Genomic DNA, 23,724 nt, shown 5'->3' with positions numbered 1-23,724 from the left:
GGAAGCTCATAATGCGCAAACAGCAGAGATGCTCATATCGGGCACACCATATGAAGGCTCGTAATGTGCACAATATGTGAATGCTCATAATGCACACTCCATGTGGATGCTAGTAATGCACACACAGTACTAATACTCCTGCGGGCACATGGACGATACTCATAACAGACACACAGTGGAGATGCTTATGATGGACGCACACTGATGATGATGCTCCTAATGAGCACACATTGGAGATAATCAAAGTGAACACAGGGGTGATGCTCATACCAGACATACGAACGATCCTCATACAGGTAGCACGGACAGGCTTCAGAATGGAGACAAAGGGATGACGCTCTCAACAGGCAGACAGTAGGGATGGTCATAATGGACACGGGTGAATCTCACACCGGACACAAAGGGCAGAGGCTCATACTGGCCACAAATGGGTGATGATAATATGTATAGGGGGTGATCCTATTGGATGTTTGGACAATGTTCATAATGGACACCGAAAAGTGATGCTCAAAATCATAAGGCTGATGATTGTAATAGACATAGAAGAGATATTCATATTTGAGGGTATGCTCGTAGCACTGTGCAGATGGCCATAATGCACACAAGGGTGATGGTCACAATAAGCACAAAGCGAAGAGGTCATATATATGTACAATGTTTGCTGTGGCAGCACCTAATCGGCCATAATGGACGCAGGGGTGATGCTCCCACTGGACATAAAATGCTGGTGCTCGTGCTGGACACATGGACGATGCTCATAATGCTTGCAAGTGAGGATGCTTATAATGTACACAATGGAGATGGCCGTAATGGACACACAAGGGAGATGCCCACACCGCACACAGGGATGAAGCTGACACAGAACGCGACATTGGTACTCGACAGATACAGCGCACGTGGTATCAATACTTACACTATTGTTGCCTTTCTTCCGACAGTCTCCACAGATGACCCCGATGAGCCCGTTCACGACTTGAATAGAACAGAGAACCAGCTCCAAGGCGCTGAGTCCCAGCATGATGGAGAACAGCACGATGTTCCAGAGGACAATCTTTTCCGGCTCCTTACAGGTCGTCCAGAGAGCTTCATTCTTCAAGTAAGTTTCACTGCAGGGGACAGAAGTCAGGCATGAGGTATCTTATATTCATCATGCATGGTGGTCAGGAGACCAAAACACACGTGATCTTTGCAAAAGAAGCACATTTATAATTGGCCCTATAGACAGGCACCACCTGCACTGGGGTGTGCATCGATGGTACACAAGGGAAAGATTCAATACACACTTCTAGGATAGCAACATGGGATAACAGTCCTGTAAGTCTAGATAGGCATCATTTACAATGTCAGAGGTCACCCTGAAGCCTTCGTGGATTTACACTGGACACCCATCCACTGCAGGGCAGAAGCAGAGAACCATGTATTAAACGTGCGCCTTTAGGTGTCAGCAGTGCTTATTTGTGCCAGTGTTTACCAGTGCTCAGCACTGGCACCTATTGTTAAACACTGGCACCGATTTATGAGAGTCCAACACATGGTGGCGCTGTGCTTCTTTAAGCTGAACACATCAGCGAAGCATTTTACTATTTCAGATGCTTTTTAGGTCTCGGGACCATCCGGTCGGCAGACCGGAAGTCCGGAGATTTAATGTCTTTGAGAAGAGGGGCTTGCACCCGCCCCTCTTCTCTCCTGTTCTCCATTGGCTGGCCTCTTAAATGCTGGCCAGCCACTGGAGAAGAGGTCCAGTCACTCCGTTGAAGCCCCGTCCTTTTCGGATCGGGGGGCGTGTTTTTTCGTTGCTTTTCGCAGGGCGTGTTTTTCTCTCCTCCAGCCAATGGCAAGAGGAGAGAAAAAGAAACACGCCCCCGAATCCGAAACCGAGGCTGCGTTTCTCCGAGGCAGTTCTTCTCTGCCTCGGAGAAAGGCGGTGGTGTCCCGGCGTTGCTCCCTCACCTTAAATTGATTGACGGGACTTGCAGCCATCTAACTCATTGTACATTACGCCACTTAATCTTGGAGAGAAATGTTCGTAAAAAAACTGCACAGCACACATGGCTTCAAGTTGAGGACGTGCTTTCCGCTCAAGCAAGTACGCCACTCCGTCCCTATGCATTTTAAACCCCGTTTTAAGGAATAGACGTGGTTTAGGGATGTTCTGTTTTTTACTACAAACGAATATGGAAAGTTTTCGAAGGCCCCCACGCTCCACCTCCGCGTGCTGCTCAATGGCGAGGTTACCAAGGTTGTCTAGTTTTCATTGCACCTCATTTCCCTTTCTTCCACTCTCGTAGCTCTTTTTCATCTCTTCTTTCTCTATTTGCCACACTTCCCTGGCTTTCTATGACTTCTTTCTCGTTTAGCTGGAGAGACAACTCAGCGAGCTGAACGTTCGCCACTAAACAAAAATAGGGGATCGGCAGATGACGGGTTCGAATCCCGCCTAGGCCAGCTCAGCCTGCCATCTCTCGAAGATCAGTCAAATGAGATCCATGAATGGGTAACAATAACACGATATTTACAGCGCTAAGAAACTGCACGAGTGGTGCATGAAGCGCTATATATAAACAAGTTATCTCCCTTTGGGTTTAAGTCTGATGATGAAGAAGACGTCCAAGTTTCAGCACCGCTTAATTAACCCCTGGGTCGGCGCTCTGCTCCAGCGGAGCCGCTACAATGGGGAGTAACCTAGAGGCGGCCACTTTGCTGCCGACTGTCGGCCGGATAGGCCTCCTCGCCACCTGGGAGAGATATGGACTCGTGGCGCAGACATTCACAGCGCTATGAACTGGGTCCGTGCGCTCGAGTCTCACAGACACTCTTTCAGTGAGTTGAATCGCAATCATAAAGCAGATTATTTGCAAGGAGACAAAACAGCACTCGAGAGCCCCGCTGCTGATAAAGGTCGCTTGTGTTTGCCTCGGTTAATGCAGGCGTTGTTTGTCTCGTAAAGGGCAGAGCCTGCTTTATTACAAATCCCCTGTAGAAGCATTACAGGGTCAGCGGCTAAACCACAGGAAGAAGACGGATATAAACCCAGAGTAAACACCGGCGGAGCTCTGGCCATTTAATGAAAAATGTCTCATGGAGCCACAAAAGCACAGCTCACACAGAGAACAAGCATTTACAATGCAACGGTCTCGGCATTGTTAAAGTTAGAGCTATTGGCATTGCTCATGACAATGCCCTTTCTTTAAATGTTTTAAAAACAAAAACATAAACAAAAATAATGTCATGAGCAATGCCAATAGCTCTAACTTTACCAATGCCGAGACCATTGCATTGTAAATGCTTGTTACTAAATGAAACGCTGCCACTGCCATATTCTATCAAGTACGCGTGACCATAAAGAGGCAGGCGGATCTTGGACCACTAGAGGGAGTGACATTTCAGGGCTGGATACTTCCATATAAATAAACTGTCTCGATCTATAAAGCAATCGATTATTGGTATGTCTGGGGTATAAATCCCCCTAGTAAATTTAAATAAAATGATATTTAGGTTCTCAGTAGGTTCACATCAGGGTTGTGGTTCACTTATATAATGTTAAACAATAATGTTTTCTGTTTTCTTTGCCTTTTGGGTCAGGCAGGCTGTGTCTGAGTATCTGTGGGCGCGCGACTTGTAGACTCATTACAACCTGGTGCTGTTGCAAAGTCCGAAGGAGTCTTATCTGCTACATTGAGAGAGATGGAATTTTTAAAAACAATGCTCCATGTATGACAGATGCTAAAAATAAAATGAACAATTATGCATTAAAAACAATAGTAAAATGAGATAGAAGACAGAGGAAGGTATTTCTAAGACGAGCTGACCCCGCCACATCCTGTATATACGCGCACTTAGGCTAACGGAAGAGGAGGGGCTCCAGAGCGCGGGAGCGCAGCGTGCACCTACTTCCTGTCCTTGAAGGGGTATTCCCACTTGGCCGCTTGCCCAGCCTCCGCGGTGTTGCACAGCGGTCCATCCACCAGACCTGTGGCGGAAACTACCAGGCAGTAAAAACTCCCTAAAGCACCAAACAGCGATGAGAAGACGGAGCGCAGCATCTGTGGAGGGAGCAACAGCAGTGTCAACATTTACAAACAAGCATGTGCAGTGCAATATGTCTCGCATTTGCAAGCGTTTAAGCTATTGGCATTGTAAATGATAATGCCTACTATTTATCTGTTTTGATAATTAACACATACATAAAAGGCATTGTCATTTACAACGCCAACAGGTCAAATTCTTGTAAATGTGAGACCTATTTCCTTTCAAAGAAGGGGCCGCCATTGTTCCAGGCTGCCTGGAAAGTGAAAGTGTGTAGAAAGTGTGTATGGTGTGCAGAATGCTGCAGGAAAGCATGTAGTGCCTGCAGTAGGAGAAACTCACTAAAGAAAATAGTGCTTACAGAGTAAATAAGACACACCGTGTAACAGAAGTGAAAGGGCCAGTCCTCATGGGTGGTTACAAATGAAGACAAGGAGGGACTAACAAGCCTATTAATGAATCAGAAGTCCGCATTTATGAAGGACAATGACACAAGCCAATTAAAAATATGGACCCGGGAGTGGAAGGAGCTTCAAGTCCATACTCCAATACAGCATGCCACAGAGCAGCGCATGCGCGACCCAGGCTCGACCTAAAAACAGCAGCCCGAGCCTGTGAATAAAGGAGGGCGAGATGATGGGTTTATGAATGAGTCCAGTTCTTAGCTGCCTTCACTGCTGCAATCACAAGTAATCTTTAATACAGTTGCTCTCTCCGCCCACTCTCTCCTAAAACCATGATCTAAGTTTGAACAATAAAATGTTTATGTTGTAATCTCTCTCCTTTTCCCTGGTCCTTCCCTGAGGTGACTTTCCTTTTCTTTTCCTAGTGGTAGCTTCCTTCCTCCCCCGCCTTTCCTCCAACAGTTTAGTTTGATAAAAAAATTAGGTGAAAACCGTAGTAAAAAAAACAACTTTCATTTCAAAATCTAAGTGACCTAGAGAAAAACAAATAGTTTGAAAATATAATTTTTTTTAAACCATATCCTGCGTTGTGAAACTGTATTGAATGTAGTTTGCGTGACAACGCCGGTCACCTCGTATTCGTAGCAAACGACCAAATGAAAGAGCATTCAAGGCTGATGAGAAAAAAAAGGGAAAGAAGAATCAAAATAAATCATACTATATTATATACGTTGCCACCAATTAAATAAAGGCAGGAGGGTTGGGGGCATGGCTGAGGGTCCATTGTTCATGAGCATGAAAGGACATATTCTCCAGATATGAACACACGTGCGTAACCAAACCAAACAGATGCCACATGGAACCTTGCTGGTTGCAGCCCAGATTCACCATCCAAGAAAGAAGGACGACCACAGCAAGGGACAGCAGCAATGCAGAGGCGGTGTCCAGTCTCAGGATGCAGTCGCCGAGAGGGAACGTCAAAGGTGCGGTGAAGAGATCCCACCCCCGTGAAACAATGACCAGCGACTACAGTATGTGCAAACTCCCCCCTTGGTCTGTCCCCATCTCCAACACTTGGAGTTGGGAATCAGGGTAAATCGGGGGAACGTTGTGGAGGTTCATTGACAGAATATCAATGTCAAAAATATAGATGTAAAAAATATCGATGTCAAGAATATAGATGAAAAAATATCGATGTAAAATTATAGAATGCAAAATTGTCAACTCCCTATACTTAAACATGTAAGTACAAAAATATTGAGAAAAAATTGATGCCAAAAACAAAGTTGTACAAAATATCAATGTTTATACATATATATATTAATATAAATAAAATAATAAATATAAAATAAATTAAATATATATATTTAAATTAAGTAGATTTGTTTTTTCAATATTCTTTATTGATTTCCAACAGAATATACCAATAATATTCATACATCAGTAATCATATGCTTAGCATTGCAATGACAGTTGCTTGAGTAACTTATGCAGAATGTAAGGGTATAACTGATACAGTACAATTAACGCAATGTTGACATTAATTGCCTACTGTTTCGTAGGCGAATATTAAGGAAATTCAAATACACATTTTCATTGCATTACAAAACATTTAAACTGTTAACTGTATAAAATAATGGAAAAAGGCCGATCTCGTCTGACTGGTCCAAGTGAATCCTCGGCATAAATTGATCGGGGCATGGGACCACGTATGTGGTTGAATGAGTGTGAATCATGAGCGCACGCGGGGAAGAGGGGGGACAGAGACAGGCTCCACCCCACTTGGCATAGACATGTTTTGTGTTTACATATAGAGGTGGGTGTGGCCCGCTGAGGGCATCCAGCAAATTTGTAAACTATGCCGGGGTTGCTGCGTCTCGGTTAATTTGGTCTCTATAGACGACAAGTAACCTTGCCATTGAGTGGAGTTGGTCCGTGCGGGTGAACGTGAGGCATTGGTCAGCTGCACTGTGTGTTCTACGCCTAGTGCCATACGAAGGTCTAGCAGCCAGGGTTGTGTGTTGGGACCTAGTTGCGACTTCCAACCCATTGCAATTTTTCATTTTGCAATGCCCAGGGCTAAATCCAAGAATTTATTGAGGCCTTTGCGAGAGGCGCTATGCTTTGTAATTACCAGTAAGAAATGAGTGGCCCGGGTCATCACCGGGACACCTGCCGCCTCCGTGAGCACTGCCGCAATATCGCTCCACTACTAGTGAATGCGAGGACACGTCCATACGATGTGAGTAAATGTTGCCTATGGGTTCAGACACCTGGGACACACGTCAGTGGAGGCTGGGTACATCCGTGCCCACCTGTGCGGTGTAAAATGTGTGGTGTAAATAGTTGAATTGTGTATATTTCAATCTGGTGTTCCTGGATGTGGTTTTGGGGTGACTGATGCATTGTGCCCACTGTTTATCAGTGATGGTGATCGATAATTCTGTGTCCCCGTATGCATGCAATGATATCAAAAGGAGCGCGCCACTAGGGGTGGGCGGAATTTGCGAAATTGACTTTCGCAAATTATCACGAAAATTTTAAAAATCTCCGCAAACACGCGGAAATATCCCGAAGATGCGGAAGTTTTTTTCCCGCCCGTTCGCGGTATTTTCTGCGTGGTCGCGGCTCGCCAACTTACCCATGCGGTTGCTCGTGGGCGCGGCCATCTTGTTTTCACTCTTCCCACGGTGCATGATCGCGAGAAGAAAGACGTGATCGCGCGACCAATGACATTACTGCGGGCGCGAACTGTCGCAAGACAGCGCATATGGCTACCAACAATCCAACATCTCGTGGAGAACGCGACCGGATCGGGAAAACTTGTCGGCGAACGCGGGGATTCAGGTAAGGCGATCGCGCACGCGCGAGAATGTATTATATTACAGCGCGAGCAAGAAACAAACTATCGCTAAGCTGCGGAATGCGGAAATTTTGACATTTTAGCGCTCTCCGCGGAATGCGAAAATTTCTAATTATCGCAATTTCCGCGAGCGGAACGGAAATTTAGCCCAGGCCTACGCGCCACCTAGTCTAATGGAAGTGTAGATTATTGTTATTGCGTGCCTGCCACGTCCGTGCGTCAGTACGTAAGAGTTGTGATGTAACAGGTTCAGTGCGATCGTTGTTCCATGCCTGGAAGAATTGACGCGTTAGCAATGCATAGAGTAGGAACGTCCCCCGTGGTATCCCAAAGGCAGTCACCAGAGCCTCAAAGGTTTGTAATTGCGAGTCTGAGTACATGTTGCCCCAAGTATCCAACCCTTCCACTCTCCAGAATGCAAAGTCCGGGCGGCCGTGGCAAGCGAATGTGCCCAAAAAAGTCCTCCAGTGGCAGGCTAAGGGCGTATGGTGTATTCTGGTTTTTGGGCAACACATATTTAGACCAGTTGCGTCTCGCTATCGCCTGTAGGATGTTGCCTTGTTTTTTCTGGAGCACAGTGGTTGAGCCCGAGAGCCACTCCAATATCCCTGGCTGCCCCCAGTGCAGTGCCCCGGTAGCCAGCTCAGTAAGATTGCTCTTCGCTAGCCACTGCATCGGCCACGGCACCAGTGAACGCAAGAGGAGGAAGCAGGGTGAAAATCCTCCGTCAAAAAGAGTCACAACACATCCTAAACATGAGAAGCATGATGCCTTTTGGTCTTAACCAATAGGAGGAGTTATACATACCTTTATAAAAATTGCAAATGTGTTCGCTCAGGTGGAGCATTGATACTTAAAAGAAGGAAAGAATCATAGATTTCCACTAAGGAACGTAAAGTTGAATTAAAAAAATACAAAAAACAGTGAATAAAATGAACTGAAAAAACAATAGTGGACCCGTAATGGACACATAACAATGTATATTGTATTATCTAAGAATTCCTAATTCCCCCACAAACAAACAACCCGCTACAGACTAAAAAAAGCAAAATTTATTTTACTGTGTTTTGCAAATGATATTAATGACTTGTATATTTTTGGAAACAATATTTTTTACCTTAAATTCGATATTCTTGACCACTATATTCTTGCTGTTGATATTTCTGTGTCACGATATTTTCAACTCGATATTTGTGTAAGTAGACATTTCCAACTCAACATTCTGTCTGAATACCCCCTGTGACCCAGGACAGCAGGCCGCTCCTCACTTGCGGGTATCACCCCTGCCTCGTAGCCTGAATGATGTCACTGACGGAACCGACAACAGTGAATCAATAGTGTCCATTATCAACCAGACACCACCCTCAGAATCATCCCCAAGGGTCCAGATCTGCTCACATAAGAGACAGGGTGGTCAGTGGGTTCAGGTCCCTCTGGAAACTATCCATCACTCCACTCATGTAACGCCTACCTGACGCAAGGTAACTAAAGCCCGTGCTATGCACTGCGTCTCTCTGTATTTACCCCACCATGCAGAGCGACGTAAAGTAACGCAAGCCACGTCATGCACTGCGTCTCTCTGTATTTACCCCACCATGCAGAGCGACGTAAAGTAACGCAAGCCACGTCATGCACTGCGTCTCTCTGTATTTACCCCACCATGCAGAGCGACGTAAAGGAATGCAAGCCAGTGCTATGCACCGCGCCTCTTTGTATTTACTCCACCATGTAGAGCTACGTAAAGTAACGCAAGACAGGCTATGCACTGCATCTCTTTGTATTTACTTCACCATGAGGAGCGACGTTAGGTACCGCAAGCCAGGCTATGCACTGCGTCTCTTTGTATTTACTCCATCATGCAGAGCGACGTAAATTAACGCACGCCAGGCTATGCACTGCATCTCTTTGTATTTACTCCACCATGCGAGCGACGTAAAGTAACACAAGCCAGGCTATGCACTGCGTCTCTTTTTATTTACCCCACCATGCAGAGCGACTTAAAGTAACGCAAGCCAGGCTATGCACTGCGTCTCTTTGTATTTACCCCACCATGCAGAGCGACGTAAAGTAACGCAAGCCACGCCATGCACTGCGTCTCTCTATATTAACCCCACCATGCAGAGCGACGTAAAGTAACGCAAGCCACGTCATGCACTGCGTCTCTCTGTATTCACCCCACCATGCAGAGCGACGTAAAGGAATGCAAGCCAGTGCTATGCACTGCGTCTCTTTGTATTTAACCCCCCCATGCAGAGCAATGAAAAGTAAGGCAAGCCAGGCTATGCACTGCGTCTCATTGGATTTACCCAACCATGCAGAGCGACATAAAGTAACGCAAGCCAGGCTATGCACTGAGTCTCTTTGTGTGTACTCCACCATGCAGAGCGACATAAAGTAAGGCTAGCCAGGCTATGCACTGCACCTCTTTGTGTTTACCCCACCTTGCAGAGCGACATAAAGTAACGCAAGCCAGGCTATGCACTGTGTTGGACCTGGCCCTTTTGCCAGGTTCACCCCTTAACCTTTTGTAATTATCCTTGCCTTTTTCCCTATGTAGTGTTAGTAGTTTTAGGCCTCTAGGCACTTTAGCACTGTGTCCCAGTGTAAAGTGCATGCGGTCTGTGTTACATGTAGTGAGACTGGCCTGCCCTCCCATAGGAATGCATGGGGGATATGTGTGTCCATGGTAGTTCCTGATGTGAGAGGAGTGCAGGGGCGAATTTGGTATATGCAAACTCGTGAGAATAAATGCTGCGCAATGGTGTGCGCAGATTTATGGGGACTGGTGGAGAAGTGCCACTTCTAGAAGTTGGCATGTCTGTGTTCTGTGTGATGTGAATTGCCTGTCTGGCTTGTAATTGACAGGAGCTGAGAGGGCTGGGGAAATCCAGGAGCCAGGGTGAGTCTGCCCGGTGGTGAATGGAGAGATCTGCATGTAGATGGGAGGGAGGAGTTGCACCTGGGACCTGAATAGGGCTGTGCCTTCCCTTCACAATGCTGGCTCCACCTCCTGTGGTGCGTCTGATGTCCCTGGCCTGTCCTGTGAATAGAGAGGGGAGCTGGGCAAAACAAAGTGCTCCTGAACCAGTTGTATCTGGTTCTCCCCTTGTCCTACAGTTGTTGAGACAAAGGAAAATGTAGTTTAAAAGAAGGGGCTGTGACCCCATGAAAATGTTCTTGTTTATGGACTTGAAACTACCAGGGGCGTGCTGCTGCTGGGGGCCCAGGAGAAGGCTGTCCTCCCTGGGCCCTGCCCTGCCCCTGGATGCCTGGAGGACCTTCCTTTTGCTGGGAGCTGTTTTGCTCCATCTTTTATGCCCAAGACTGCTGGACCTGTTGCTCTTTATTTTTGCTTTTGCCAAGGCTTGCTTTGATCTTCTAGAGCCTGGTGAGAGCTTTGTTTCTTTTCCTTGGTTCTAGCGCCCTGGGAGCGCTACCTTCGGGGAACTGCCCAGCTGATGGAGAACCTGGGGCTGCGCAGCGCTGCGCTGCAGCCCTTGCTGGGGGAATCCCCTACATAGGGATTCCCCCGTGATCTCTTTATTGGAATTACGGGTGCCGCCCCGCTCGCTTTGTGTACCTAAATGCGGGTGCCCGCCCCGCTTTCATGCCGCTTGTTTTTGTAGTGATAGTGGCGGGTGCCCACCCCGCCTTATGAAAGTAATTTTAACTCTCGAGGGAGCCTACCCCTCTTGCGAAGAAAGTTCACCGCCGTGGCCCCGTTCGGCCGAATCTGGAAGTCAGGCAGCATTATGCCTGGCGACGGGCAGGACTTCCGGTTTCCCGGAGGAAGTCCCGCGCACGCCGCCGCTGTCTGGAAAAGCCACCTGGGTGGAGAAGCTGGCGCCTGCCTGTGCGGGGCTCCCATGACTGAAGGAGAGCCCCGCGGGCGCCAGCCAGTCCAGAGGGTGGCAGCCAGAGTCCAGGAAAGCCCTGGGTCCCAGGAGGGGGCCCGGGTGAAGAATGCAGGCAGTACGGGACTCCCAGGGAAGCCCCACGAGAGAGGTGCGGCCAGCGCCTAGGACGAGGATTCCCCCGAGAGCAGCCCGGTGAGTAAGAAAGGGCTGGGGGAGCTCCGTATGGCCACTGGTTGGTGCCTGATCGAGGCACAGTGCGGTAATTACATTTCGAGTGGCCCCGTCTTGCAGCGGGCCGCTCCAACGAGGCTGGCATGCTTTGATCTACGCGCCAGTCCGCCCTCATATTATTAGTATATTTGGTTTGAAGCGACTTGGGGGCATAGTTGATCTTCAGAGCCTACATGGCTCCAACGACGGGGCATAATTGTTCTGAGAGCCTACGTGTCTCCAACGAAGGGGGCATGGTTGTTTACAGAGCCCCGTGAGGCTCTAACGCTTTGCATATTTGTTTTCAGAGCCCCGTGTGGCTTCACAGTGCCGGGGGACATGTTTGTTTTTAGAGCCTAGGTGGCTCCAACGTTTTGGCCCCCTCCTCATTTCTAGAGCCCGTGTGTGGCTCCAACGTTTTTCATATTGTTTCAAGGGCCATCGAGAGCCCGAGCCTCATTTGACCATCTCCAGCTGCCCAGCAAGCAGTGGGCAGCGGCAGCGTTTAGGTCCTTCTTTCCTTCAGGGGCATGTTGGTAAACAGGAGGGAGATGCACTCCTTCGCCCCATCCTTTCACAGCTGCGCAGCACTTAGTGCCAGCTGCAACGTTTAGGTTTGCGCAATGGCGCACCCTGACTTTCGCTGCCTTTGCAGCGCGCCTTGACTTTGGGGACATAGGGCATGAGGTATTCAGGTCATTATGGTATGATTAGCGCAGTATATCTAATGACGGTATGCTTAACCACTGTGCATTGGAAGGATCGAAATCCCCGTTACGTTTAGCATGACAAAAGGGCCGAGAACCAAACTGCCTCCATCTTGGATTGTGGCTCCTGCTCTTAGGAGTCACGTGGTCCTCTTACACACCATCTGCCTTCTCTTTTCACGGTAATAATTAGGAGACAGACAGAGTTGCTGAGAAGCAAGGTCACATCTGCTAAAAGGGAGTATCAAGCAAATTCCTCCAGACCTGGGACGAGAAGGGAGTCACCCTTCCGACCTTCTCGGTAAAGATAGTAACCCTTTGTATGTGTAACCGAAACTAGAAATAGGCATGAGCTCATTAGGGGCGCCAGGACTAACTGGTACTTTTCCACATATAAGGTTTTGTATGCTGTGCTGATAAATGTATAAAAGAGTGTTACCGTCAAGGAGCCAGCAGACTTCCTCGGCGCACCTGATGGGTGAGGATCGACGAGGCTCCTCTATATAGAGATCTATGATGACAATAAACGTTTGAACCTTCCACGTTGCCAACTGCTCCTTATTTAATGGATATTGCGGGTCAATGGTAAGTGTGGCCCTTGGAATAATTATTTGAACACAACAGTTGGCGACCACGAAGGGACCCCGTGACAGGGTCAACCCCCCCCCGTATTCGGGTGGTGGGATTGGGGGCGTCCTGACCGGTCGACGGGAGAAGGAGCCTGAGGATTTCTCCCACCCTGCGCGACTTTTCGGTACGCCCCCTGCTGCTAGTCACCCTTCACCGGGGTCCTACGGGCTTAACCCAGAAAATGGACTAAGTTGGCCAGGAGGAGTTGGCAGCGGAGAATGAACATTCGTATCTGGGTGCACCCGGTGAGTATAGATTGATTTGATTTGATTTGACGCACGCGTTGTAACGGTGCATTATGTTTTGTTGAAGCACGCGTCGAGGACGGTGTGCTGTTTGATTGATTTTAAGGGCATTCGTTGAGAACGATGCATTTGTCTTGACTTGAGCACTGGTTGCATTTGTTTGAAGCTCGCGCTGGACAGCGGTTCGTTGATTCGAAGACACGCACCGGAGAGTGGTGTCTGGTTTGATTAGGTTCGCATTACATTGATCTGATTCGAAGTACGTACAGATGATATTGGATTGATTAGAAATAGCGCGCCGGAGGAATATAGACGGATTGCACGAGGAAGGACCTGTGACCTGGACTGGGTAGCCACAGGCCATACTCCCGACGAGGCAAGTCCTTGTTGGAGAGGGGTTGGTCTTAGTGGTGAGCCAGGAGGGTGACCGGAATCCCCGCGTGCAGTTTGAAACCTGGATCGTGAACCGGAGTCGACGGGCTTGGTTCTCGGATATTGATTGTATGTTGTGTCTGATTGTTGTTTTATGTGTATATGTCTAAAACTAACCAAAATGTCCTGTTTCAGTAAATTGAATTGTTTTGGCTGCTGCTGCCGCACAAGTGACTCCAGGTTAGCTGAGAGCCAACCCGCCCCACCAGAAGGCAGTCCGAGCCATTTTATGTATGTCAAGCATGGAATCTCTCCTTTATTGTTTTGCACTCTGTGGCATAAGTATACTAAGGGTAATGAAGACTTACGGTGGCCCAAGACTGGTTCGTTTGATGAAAAGAAAATTGCGTTCCTACAGGAACAATTGTTTTCTAGGCGGAGCAGGCAAGCCATGTTCGATGCTCTAATTGCATGGCAGAAGGAGGCTAAGCAGCGGCGAAAAGGGAAGAGAAAGTAGCTAGAGCCAAGGCAGGACAGAGTGTTACTCAGAAGGCTATGGCTTATGACCGAGAAAGAGTAGAGAAAGGATTGGATTGCATGAATCGCGAATTCAGACTAAAAGTTGATAAAAGTTATGTGACCCGCCCGAATGCGGAGGATGAAATAGAGGATCTGTTGGACACCAGGCCACCGCCCCCTTATGTGCCCCAGAGACTATACCCCGAGGTGACAAGAGCCTCGGCCCCGACCCCAGATACGTCCCTGGGGGCCTCGGCTTCGGCTCCCCCGGCCAATACTACCTCTCCCTCCCTGCCAAACCTCTCCCAGTTGTCGGCATCTGTGTCCGACGTTATAGCCCTGTTACCTAATTTATTTTCGACAGCTGCATCCGGGACCCCTCAGCTGCCGACGGGGTCAATGTCTTCCCCTTCTGTTCTACCCTCCTCCTCCGCTAGCACAACACCAGTAGCAGCTGTGACTACTCCGGTACATCCGACCAGTCTGGCGGAGGGGAGGAGGTTGTTCACTCGTTCTGCTTTGGGAACAGAAGAAAGGGCAGCTATTGCCACACAAGCATCCCAGTGGATGCGACATTCTATTTATACCCTTGCTGATATCTGGAGTACCATGGGAGACTACGAACCGGTAATGCAACAGCATGCCCTGGAACATATGGCTAACCGTCTCATCTCTGTATGGGAACAGGTACACCAGGAAGGGAAAGCTCCGGCCATATTGTATGATATCCTTGATCAGATTCACAAATCCCGACTGACACCTGAAGACGTGTATGGGAAAGTGCAGACTTTGGTCTCTTATAGAACTCGTCTGCAGTCCGCCCTTCCCGCCGGATCCTCCCAATTTCCTATGCGGGAGGTACACCCTATCTTCCACCCAGAAGTGGCTGCAGTGGTGGATGACCACGGTGTCATTACCCGTCCGGGAGTAGATGCCCGGTTCCAGGAACAATGGGTCTATACCCCTTGGAAGCGGAGTGAGGTATTATCCTTGAAAAGCCAGTTGCCTAGGAAAAACCCCACTGCCTATTATAAAGAACTGACCGAAGCCGCCTCGTCAGCAGTAATGACGTTGGCGGATATTGAATTATTCTTCGCCCTACTAGTACTGGTGGATATTTGGCGCCAGGTACATGACCAGGACCATGTCACGGAGTTTGGTGGGACATGGGACCAACTGAGAAACTGGGATAGAGATCGCAAGCCGGGGAATAAGCCCCGACCTGAAATATTGGCTCTACCTGAAAAAATAATAACATATATGCATTCCTTGATCCCGCCTAGAAGGGTAGATTGGGACAAGCTGACGGCCTGTAAACAAAAGAAGGATGAAAGTGTATCTGATTTCTTCACAAGGTTTGAGGGAGTATTCATTGATTTCAGCGGGCAGGACCTGGCTACGGAGGGGGGTGTACGTTTATTTGTTAATAGATTTGTAACAAATTTGCTACCCGAGGTATCGGCTAGGCTACAGGCAGCCGAGAGTACCTGGACGACCACCACGCCTTCCACGATATTAAGCATGGCTCAGTATTATGAACATCGGGGAAATGAGAGCAAGGATAAGACAGAAAGAAAGTCAAAGGATCTGAAAACACGAGTATTGTTACAGCAGGTGGAGAGGGGTAGAGGAAGGGGGAGAGGGGTACAGAATTTCGTTCCGAGAGGGGCGGGGCCCGTGCACCCGACTGGGCGAACGGATCTCGGCATAAATCAATGTGCTTTCTGCAAGGAGGAGGGGCATTGGAGAGCTCAATGCCCGTTATTGCATGAACAGAACGCTGCTTCTAGGGGACGTGGAAGGGGTAGAGTAAGTGGACATCGAGGTGGATACACGAGACAAGAACAGGCGGTACGAGGTGAGAACAGTCAGAATTATTTCGATCAGAGTCAGGGTAAACAATACTACCATGACGGACGTGTGACGGAGGGAGACATCGGGTACACTCAAGCATAGGATAGCCAAGGGCAGAGTAAGGGGCATGTGTCAATCCCGATAGATCAGGCTGGACCTTATGTCCATGCACAATTGCTGGAGGCATCAGGTAAGTTTTTGGTTGACACAGGGGCTATGAACAGTTCTGTTTCACGTGCCTTGGTCCCGGGGGCTGCTCTGTCTGGGCAGACTAATGTGTCCGTGGGGTTCTCTGGAACTCCAGTGGTAAGCCCCATTTCAAAACCACTTTCCCTTACTGTGGGACCAGTAACAATTGAATCACCTTTCCTCCTCACCTCCCAGTGTGGGGAAAATCTCCTGGGTATGGATATACTAAAAAGATTACATGCACGCATCTTTTGCTCCCCCGATGGAGTTTACCTAACCATTAGGAATCCCTCTGTCCCCTCCATTCAATGTTTTGCAAAAACTGACTCCTTACCCCCTGAGCTTGCGACACTCCCGAGGAACCTCTGGGCCCTGGGGGACACTGATGTGGGGTACTTACCAATTCCACCGGTGTCCATCACTTTAAAACAGAATGCTCGATTGCCAAGGATTCCGCAATACAAAATAGCCCCCGAAGGTGAACGTGCCTTACTGGCCATTATTTCCGACCTGATTAAAACAGGGGTGGTGGAAGAAACGGCGTCCAATACCTGCAACAGTCCAATTCTCCCGATTCTTAAACGAGCCCCTGTACCCCAGTCCCCTGATTATGCTAATACCTATCGATTTGTGATTGACCTACGAGAAATCAATAAAACTGTGGTACCCCAGTATCCTGTGGTGCCGGACATTAATTCCATCTTAACGATGATTCCTCCCACTGCCACATTTTTCTCGGTGATTGATTTAAAGAATGCGTTCTTTAGTATTCCCATTCATCCAGATAGTAGACATTTGTTTGGTTTCTCGTTAGGAGGCCGCAGCTTTAGATTCTGTTGCGCCCCCCAGGGGTACACCGAAAGTCCGAGCATATATAGCCAAGCCTTCAAAAAGGTATTGGACTCTTTGCAATTGCCGCCAGGTAATGTCTTATTGCAGTATGTTGACGACCTCCTTGTGGCTTCTGATACAGAACAGGGTTGTCGCGACGCCACGGTAACCCTGCTGCGACATCTGGCCACCCACGGTAACAAGGTGTCACTTTCTAAATTTCAATATTGTCAACCGGAGGTGACCTATCTCGGTCATCTCCTGTCGAAGGAGGGAAGACGGTTGACTTCTGAGCGTATCGCAACCATAACTAACATGCCTGTCCCCCGCACGCAACGTGATATCCGCGCTTTGCTTGGCATAACCTCCTACTGTCGCCAATGGATTGCTAACTATTCTCTCTTGACTAAACCTTTCCTGTATCTAACTACGAAGGATGTGCATGAACCTTTACCGTGGACTGACGAATGCCAGAATGCTTTTTCCGCTCTGAAAACTGCTCTTTGCTCTGCTCCTGTGCTTGGCACCCCTGACTACCGGAAGCCTTTTGTGCTTTACGTGCATGAGGTGGACGGTTGTTCTCTTTCAGTGTTGACACAAGACTTTGGTGGTAAGCAAAGGCCTTGTGCATTTTTCTCGGCGGTTTTGGACAATGTTGCCAGAGCACTTCCCAGTTGTCTGAGGGCTGTAGCGGCAGTTGCCATAGCAATCAGACAATCGGAAGGGCTAGTCCTGAATACGGACCTGACAGTGATGGTGCCTCATGCTGTGGACGTATTATTAAACAGGACGCAGACGCAGCACTTAACTAGTGCACGTCTTACAGGGTACGAGTTGACACTGTTTGCACCTCACATAACGATCAAACGATGTGTTAATTTGAATCCTGCCACGTTGTTACCCCTCCCTTCGGAAGGCGGTGGACAAGACACACATGATTGTATCTTTCGAACTGAAGAAGAAACCAAGGGTCGGATAGACCTGACTGACACCCCACTATCTGATGCCCAAGGGGAGTTGTATGTAGATGGGTCATGCTTCAGATTACCAGATGGTAAGACAGCTGCGGCTTATGCGATCACTACTCTACAAACGGTAGTTGAGGCGGCGAAGATACCATACCGGTCGGCCCAGGCAGCCGAATTGGTTGCATTATTCAGGGCTTGCGAACTAGGAAAAGGTATCAGGATGAACGTCTACACCGACAGTCAGTACGCGTTCGGTGTAGCGCACAGCTTTGGGAGGTTGTGGGCGGAAAGAGGATTCCTGACATCCCATGGTGAGAGAATAAAGAATGGACCACTAGTTGAACGGTTATTGGCCGCATTAACATTGCCCAAGACCCTGGCTATAGTCAAATGCAGTGCACACAAAGTTATCACTGATGACGTGGGGAGGGGAAATTTCTTTGCAGACCAGATCGCGAAGGAAACGGCCCGGTCTGACACCACTTCCATGCTTGTAGTGACAAGAATGATAGAAACAGAGGTTTTTAATAACACCATAGATAGCGTGAAAGAGCTGCAGAAAGAGGTGACCCCGGAAGAACTGACATACTGGCAGGAGCAAGTGGGGAGGCTTGATGAGAATGGGTGTTGGACCGATCTGTCAGAGAGGTGTAGATGGTTACTGCCGAGCGCTTTTGTAAATGCGGTGGTAACTATGGCACACGGACCTTCGCATGTAGGAGTTCAGGCCATCTGTGCCATATTGGATTCTGTTTGGTATAATGTCAATATCCCCAAGACAGCTAGGAACCTGGTCCAGCATTGTATAATCTGTCTCCAACATAATCCTGGGGTTAGTATCCCCGTCCTAGCAGGTAGTTTTGCACCGCCCACCTTGCCTTTCGAAGTACTCCAAATGGATTACATACAGCTAGAGCGAGTTAACAATCTGAAATACGTGCTGGTGGTGATTTGTACCTTTAGCAAATGGGTAGAGGCGTACCCCACGAAGGAGAACACTGCCTTGGCAACTGCGAAAGCTCTGGTAAAAGAGTTATTTCCTCGATATGGGTTGCCACGGGTAATTTGGAGCGACAATGGGACCCATTTTAATGCTAACTTAGTTAAGTATGTATGCAAGGGCCTATCCATCCGGCAGAAGTTTCACGCCGCTCGACATCCCCAGTCAGCGGGTCTAGTTGAAAAATATAATGGAATTTTAAAACTGCGATTGGCTAAGCTTCAGGACACGACGGGATTAAAATGGCCCGATCTCCTCCCCCTGGCCCTGTTGTCTGTAAGAACTACTCCCCACTCACGGAGCGGTATCTCCTCTTACGAAGTCATTTTCGGCAGACCTGCCAACGTATGGGGAGTACCCCGGCCCAAATCTTTCAGGGACATTGAATATCCTATGTTGACTGATTACTTGTATGCTCTGACTAAAGATCTTCGTTCCATTCATCAACAGATATCTGCCACACTGCAGCCCCTGCCGGAAGGTCCTGGACACGGCGTAGAACCAGGACAGTGGGTCCTGGTCCGAAACTACCAACGGAAATCGAGTTTGGATCCGCGCTGGTCCCGGCCTTACCAGGTGCTCCTGGCCACGCGAACGGCGGTGAAAGTCGAAGGGAAGCAGCACTGGATCCATATCTCCCATCCTAAGCGAGTTCCTCTCCCATTGCCAAGGGAGCAACTGGACCAGGAGGAAGGTCAGCCGACTCAAGGTGAGCCCAGCACAGGAGAGCCACTTTCCCCGGACACCCGCAGAGAGGTTGACGGGCGAGGGGAGAGTGCTGTGGGCGTTGAAACCCCTTTCTGTCACCACCCAATCATCCAAAGTGAAGAATCTGGTTGGGAGCCCAGCTCGTCATCTGACCCCACTGTGCCCACCTTGTTCACGAATCCTGAAACCCCTGGTCGGGACCGATATCACCTGCGGCCCCGGAAATAGACGAATCCCAGGTCTAGCCCCGGCAAGTGCAGCTGGAGGCCGCCACAGAGACCTGAGGATTGTCGGAACACATGGACTGAACTCGTTGAGAGCATGGAACTTTAAGTAAAGCTCTGTTCAGAACGAAGATAGAGACATTGATCAGACGAACGGAGGGGCCCAGGTGGAGGTCTCTTTTCAACACGAGTTGCGTCAAGTGTGACTCCAACGCGAGAAGTTCTTACCCTTTTCCCTTTTGTTTTTTCTGAACAATAGGAGTCTGCCTGTGAGGCTCTGAATGGACACAGGAAAGAAGCACCCTCCGGCAGGACGGACTGCTTGTAGACCCCCCTTGTTGCCCGAGATTATATTGGACTTTTAGTGAGGAAAATGTACCCTTTTGCTCGTTTTGTCCCTGAAGACGGGCGTCCCATAGTACCCCGTGCTGTTCCCCCGCATTTGCCAATGTTCTCTTCATGGAGCTTGCGTGTTAAAATTGTTTTCATTTTTATACTGATGGTATCATTTGTACTATGCTTAGGTTTGTTCATATATTTAGAGTTTCGTCATCCTGTGCACACCCTGATAATGTCTACTCCTGCCCCTAAGGAACATCATTTCCAGACTTTTGCTCCTCATAAAGAAAGACACCGACAGACATATGTACATAATGCTTTTATCGAAATGCTGCACCAGACTCATAGCTCTACAAACGTTACTGATTGTTGGGTCTGTGGGCTTCTCCCGTCAGTGATGCATAAGCAAGATTTGTTTATATCAGTGCCTCTGTCTTACTTAGGTAGTTGCGAAGCTTGGTTTAAAATGTTATCCATGTTGTACGAACACTACACTATAGATGAACGTCGATTCTCAGAGAAGGATTACGCCTTGATTTTAGCATATATAGAGACACACCAAGGTTTTACCCCTAATGCTGAGGGAACGGATGGTACCCTTGACCCCACCGCCTGCATGAATGTATATACCGATCATGAAAATGATACCTGGCTGAGGGATGAAGTACTAGATTTCATGACCTTCAACTTTACTGAATATTTCAAATACTTCCAAGAGCGAAATGTCTCAAATGAGAAAATCATTCCGGTCCCGGTATTGAATACATCCTCCTCTTTCTGTGTGCAGGGGATGGGGCATTTGTTCGTAGGATATAGCAGATGTAATTACACTTATAGGTTGCAGACATACAGTAGCCCCCCTACACTCACCCCTCCCAATGTCTACTTTGTGTGCGGTGAAAACGCCTACACCTGGTTACCCAGAGGGTGGATGGGTAGGTGTTACTTGTCTTTCCTTTACCCACCGGTGTACATAGCTCCTTCTGATTATCATAAGTCTCATTCCTTAAATCGGCGGAGCCTAACAGCTGAAGTTGCCCGTAATGATGCCACTGATCAAACTGACACTCCAGCACAACATTTTGTTGATATTATAAAAGGGGCGTTGCCCATATGGGGACCCATCCTCAATAGTAAGGAAGTTAGGAGGTTATCCAGAGTGGTGGAAGGGGTGATTAACACTACTGCAGGGATATTAACTAATATCACAGTAGAGCTCCAGGCGACCCGGCTCGTGACCCTTCAAAATCGTCTTGTTTTAGACGTTATCCTAGCGGATCGTGGTGGAGCCTGTAGGGTCATCGGCAGTTCCTGTTGTGTATATATACCTGACTCCGCCCCTTCCGTCCATCTAGCTATCCAGAAACTGCATCGACTAGCCTCTGAAATTCACACTGACACTGGCACTTGGTCCTTGTCCGGGTGGTTCTGGGATTTGGTGACCGCCTGGGGATGGAAGTTATTTATGATTCTCCTGGGAGTGGTAGGATTCCTTTTCACCTGTTGCATTTGCCTACAATGCGGGCCGGCCTGTTGTGCATATTGTGCTACTCAGGTTCGCCGATCCATCCCTAAGCCCCCGTCCAACCAAACCAGGATCGATGCTCAGCGGACTCAGAAGGAGACGCATGATTTAATGCAGATTGATGAGGGTATTTTTGAAGACTGACTTCGTTATTAGTTATACTGCACTAAAAGGGCCGTTCTGAGGTATTCAGGTCATTATGGTATGATTAGCGCAGTATATCTAATGACGGTATGCTTAACCACTGTGCATTGGAAGGATCGAAATCCCCGTTACGTTTAGCATGACAAAAGGGCCGAGAACCAAACTGCCTCCATCTTGGATTGTGGCTCCTGCTCTTAGGAGTCACGTGGTCCTCTTACACACCATCTGCCTTCCCTTTTCACGGTAATTATTAGGAGACAGACAGAGTTGCTGAGAAGCAAGGTCACATCTGCTAAAAGGGAGTATCAAGCAAATTCCTCCAGACCTGGGACGAGAAGGGAGTCACCCTTCCGACCTTCTCGGTAAAGATAGTAACCCTTTGTATGTGTAACCGAAACTAGAAATAGGCATGAGCTCATTAGGGGCGCCAGGACTAACTGGTACTTTTCCACATATAAGGTTTTGTATGCTGTGCTGATAAATGTATAAAAGAGTGTTACTGTCGAGGAGCCAACAGTCTTCCTCGGCGCACCTGATGGGTGAGGATCGACGAGGCTCCTCTATATAGAGATCTATGATGACAATAAACGTTTGAACCTTCCACGTTGCCAACTGCTCCTTATTTAATGGATATTGCGGGTCAATGGTAAGTGTGGCCCTTGGAATAATTATTTGAACACAACAGGCATGTGAGCCCCTGTTTGAGATGGCCAGTTGGCCGGGGGGGACTGTGAGTTGTGTAGGGTGTCAGGCCCTAATGTGATTTATGTTCATGTGATTATGCCTAATGTGAGTGTGGTGCTAGGAAATGTAATGTATGTAGAATGATTTACGCACCTCTAAATGTGCGTTATGATTATGAGGTTGGTTCGCATATGATGGTTTATGCTAGTGAGAGTTATTCCTTAAGGTAGTTATGCTTAGGAGGTCAGGGTCTAATGTGTTTAGACTTGTCAGAGAATTGCATAATGTGTTTATGCTGGTGAGGTTGGCGTACAATGCGTTTGGCGCCTAATGTGACACTGTGCATAATGTAGTTTATGTTACAGGCTGATGCTAAGTGCAGTGATTACCAGTAGTACTGGTTGTGTTCTCTGTTTATGCTAAATTTACTAAGTTCTCTTTGTGATGGTTCTGACAGTGGTCCATGTGGCCCTGTCATGTGTACATAATCCCTTGTAAATATTGCCCAGTGCCAGTTGGCACGGTGTATATTGTGTGATTACCATTCTAATGTGTTATGATGATACAAAGGCTATATTTATATAACCTTGTGTGGAGTTTCTTTTGTGGTGGGCCTTGGGTGTTGTTGCTGGGTGCGCGCGCAAACGCTTTCCACCACGCAGAGCGACATAAAGTAACAAAAGTCAGGCTATGCACTGCGTCTCTTTGCATTTACTCCACCACACAGAGCGACGTAAAGTAACGCAAGCCAGCGTATGCAGTGCGTCTCTTTGTTGTAACCTCGCCATGCAGAGTGACGCAAACTGTCTGTACGTGGCTTAGTAAATGCCTAAAAGGGTTTTATATCGAGGCTACACTCAAAAGTGACTCAACCCCGGAGTGAACCTGCCCCTTCATGTTTAGAGTGTGGAGTGGGGGCCGCAGGCACCACTCAAGGCGCATTTCTTCTGCTGTATCTAATTGAATCCCAAACAACTATCCTGTCCCCTAACACACACCACACAGGGGCGTAGCTTGGTCAATAAGAGGGGGGGGGGGGTCAGATTTTCCAGAGTCACGCTGGACATCACGATAAAGCACATTACATGAGAAGCAGGACCTGAGGGGGATGAAGAGGCAGTGGAAAGAGAGAGGAGGGTGAATTGTCAGGGGCACTTAACACAACATTTTTCAAAGGAATCAACATTTTTGAGGCCTTCAAAACAGACACGAGAGAGAGGGTGTGGGTGCGGGTGGGTGTTTTTGTCAGTGTGAACATGTGAAAATCCCAGACAAAATCTGAGAGACACTTCAGCATACCCAACTATTCACCACAGAATATTTTTTTAGGGGGGTGTGGCACCCCAATGCCCCCTCCCCCCTCTGAAGCTACGCCTCTGGTGCAAAGCTTGCAGTATTCAGCATACTCCAGTAAACACTGTAGCA

At 48.2% G+C, this 23,724-nt stretch overlaps 1 protein-coding gene across 1 annotated transcript in view; it reads right to left on the bottom strand.

Annotated features, from left to right (window-relative positions):
* The window catches only part of TM4SF5 (transmembrane 4 L six family member 5), a 69,414-nt gene that overhangs the window by 2,749 nt on the left and 42,941 nt on the right, over nucleotides 1-23,724 (bottom strand). Inside the window, exons 3-4 of the mRNA XM_085637575.1 lie at nucleotides 3,892-4,043; nucleotides 914-1,106 (exon numbers count right to left, since the gene is read on the bottom strand). Coding sequence (XP_085493701.1) covers nucleotides 914-1,106; nucleotides 3,892-4,043 — 345 coding nt within the window. The remainder of the gene's footprint in view (nucleotides 1-913; nucleotides 1,107-3,891; nucleotides 4,044-23,724) is intronic.

The sequence above is a fragment of the Triturus cristatus genome, chromosome 12, assembly GCF_964204655.1.
Source record: "Triturus cristatus chromosome 12, aTriCri1.1, whole genome shotgun sequence".
NCBI lineage: Eukaryota > Metazoa > Chordata > Amphibia > Caudata > Salamandridae > Triturus > Triturus cristatus.
The sequence above is the reverse complement of the archived record's forward strand: the minus strand, read 5'-3'. Positions and strand labels throughout refer to the sequence as shown.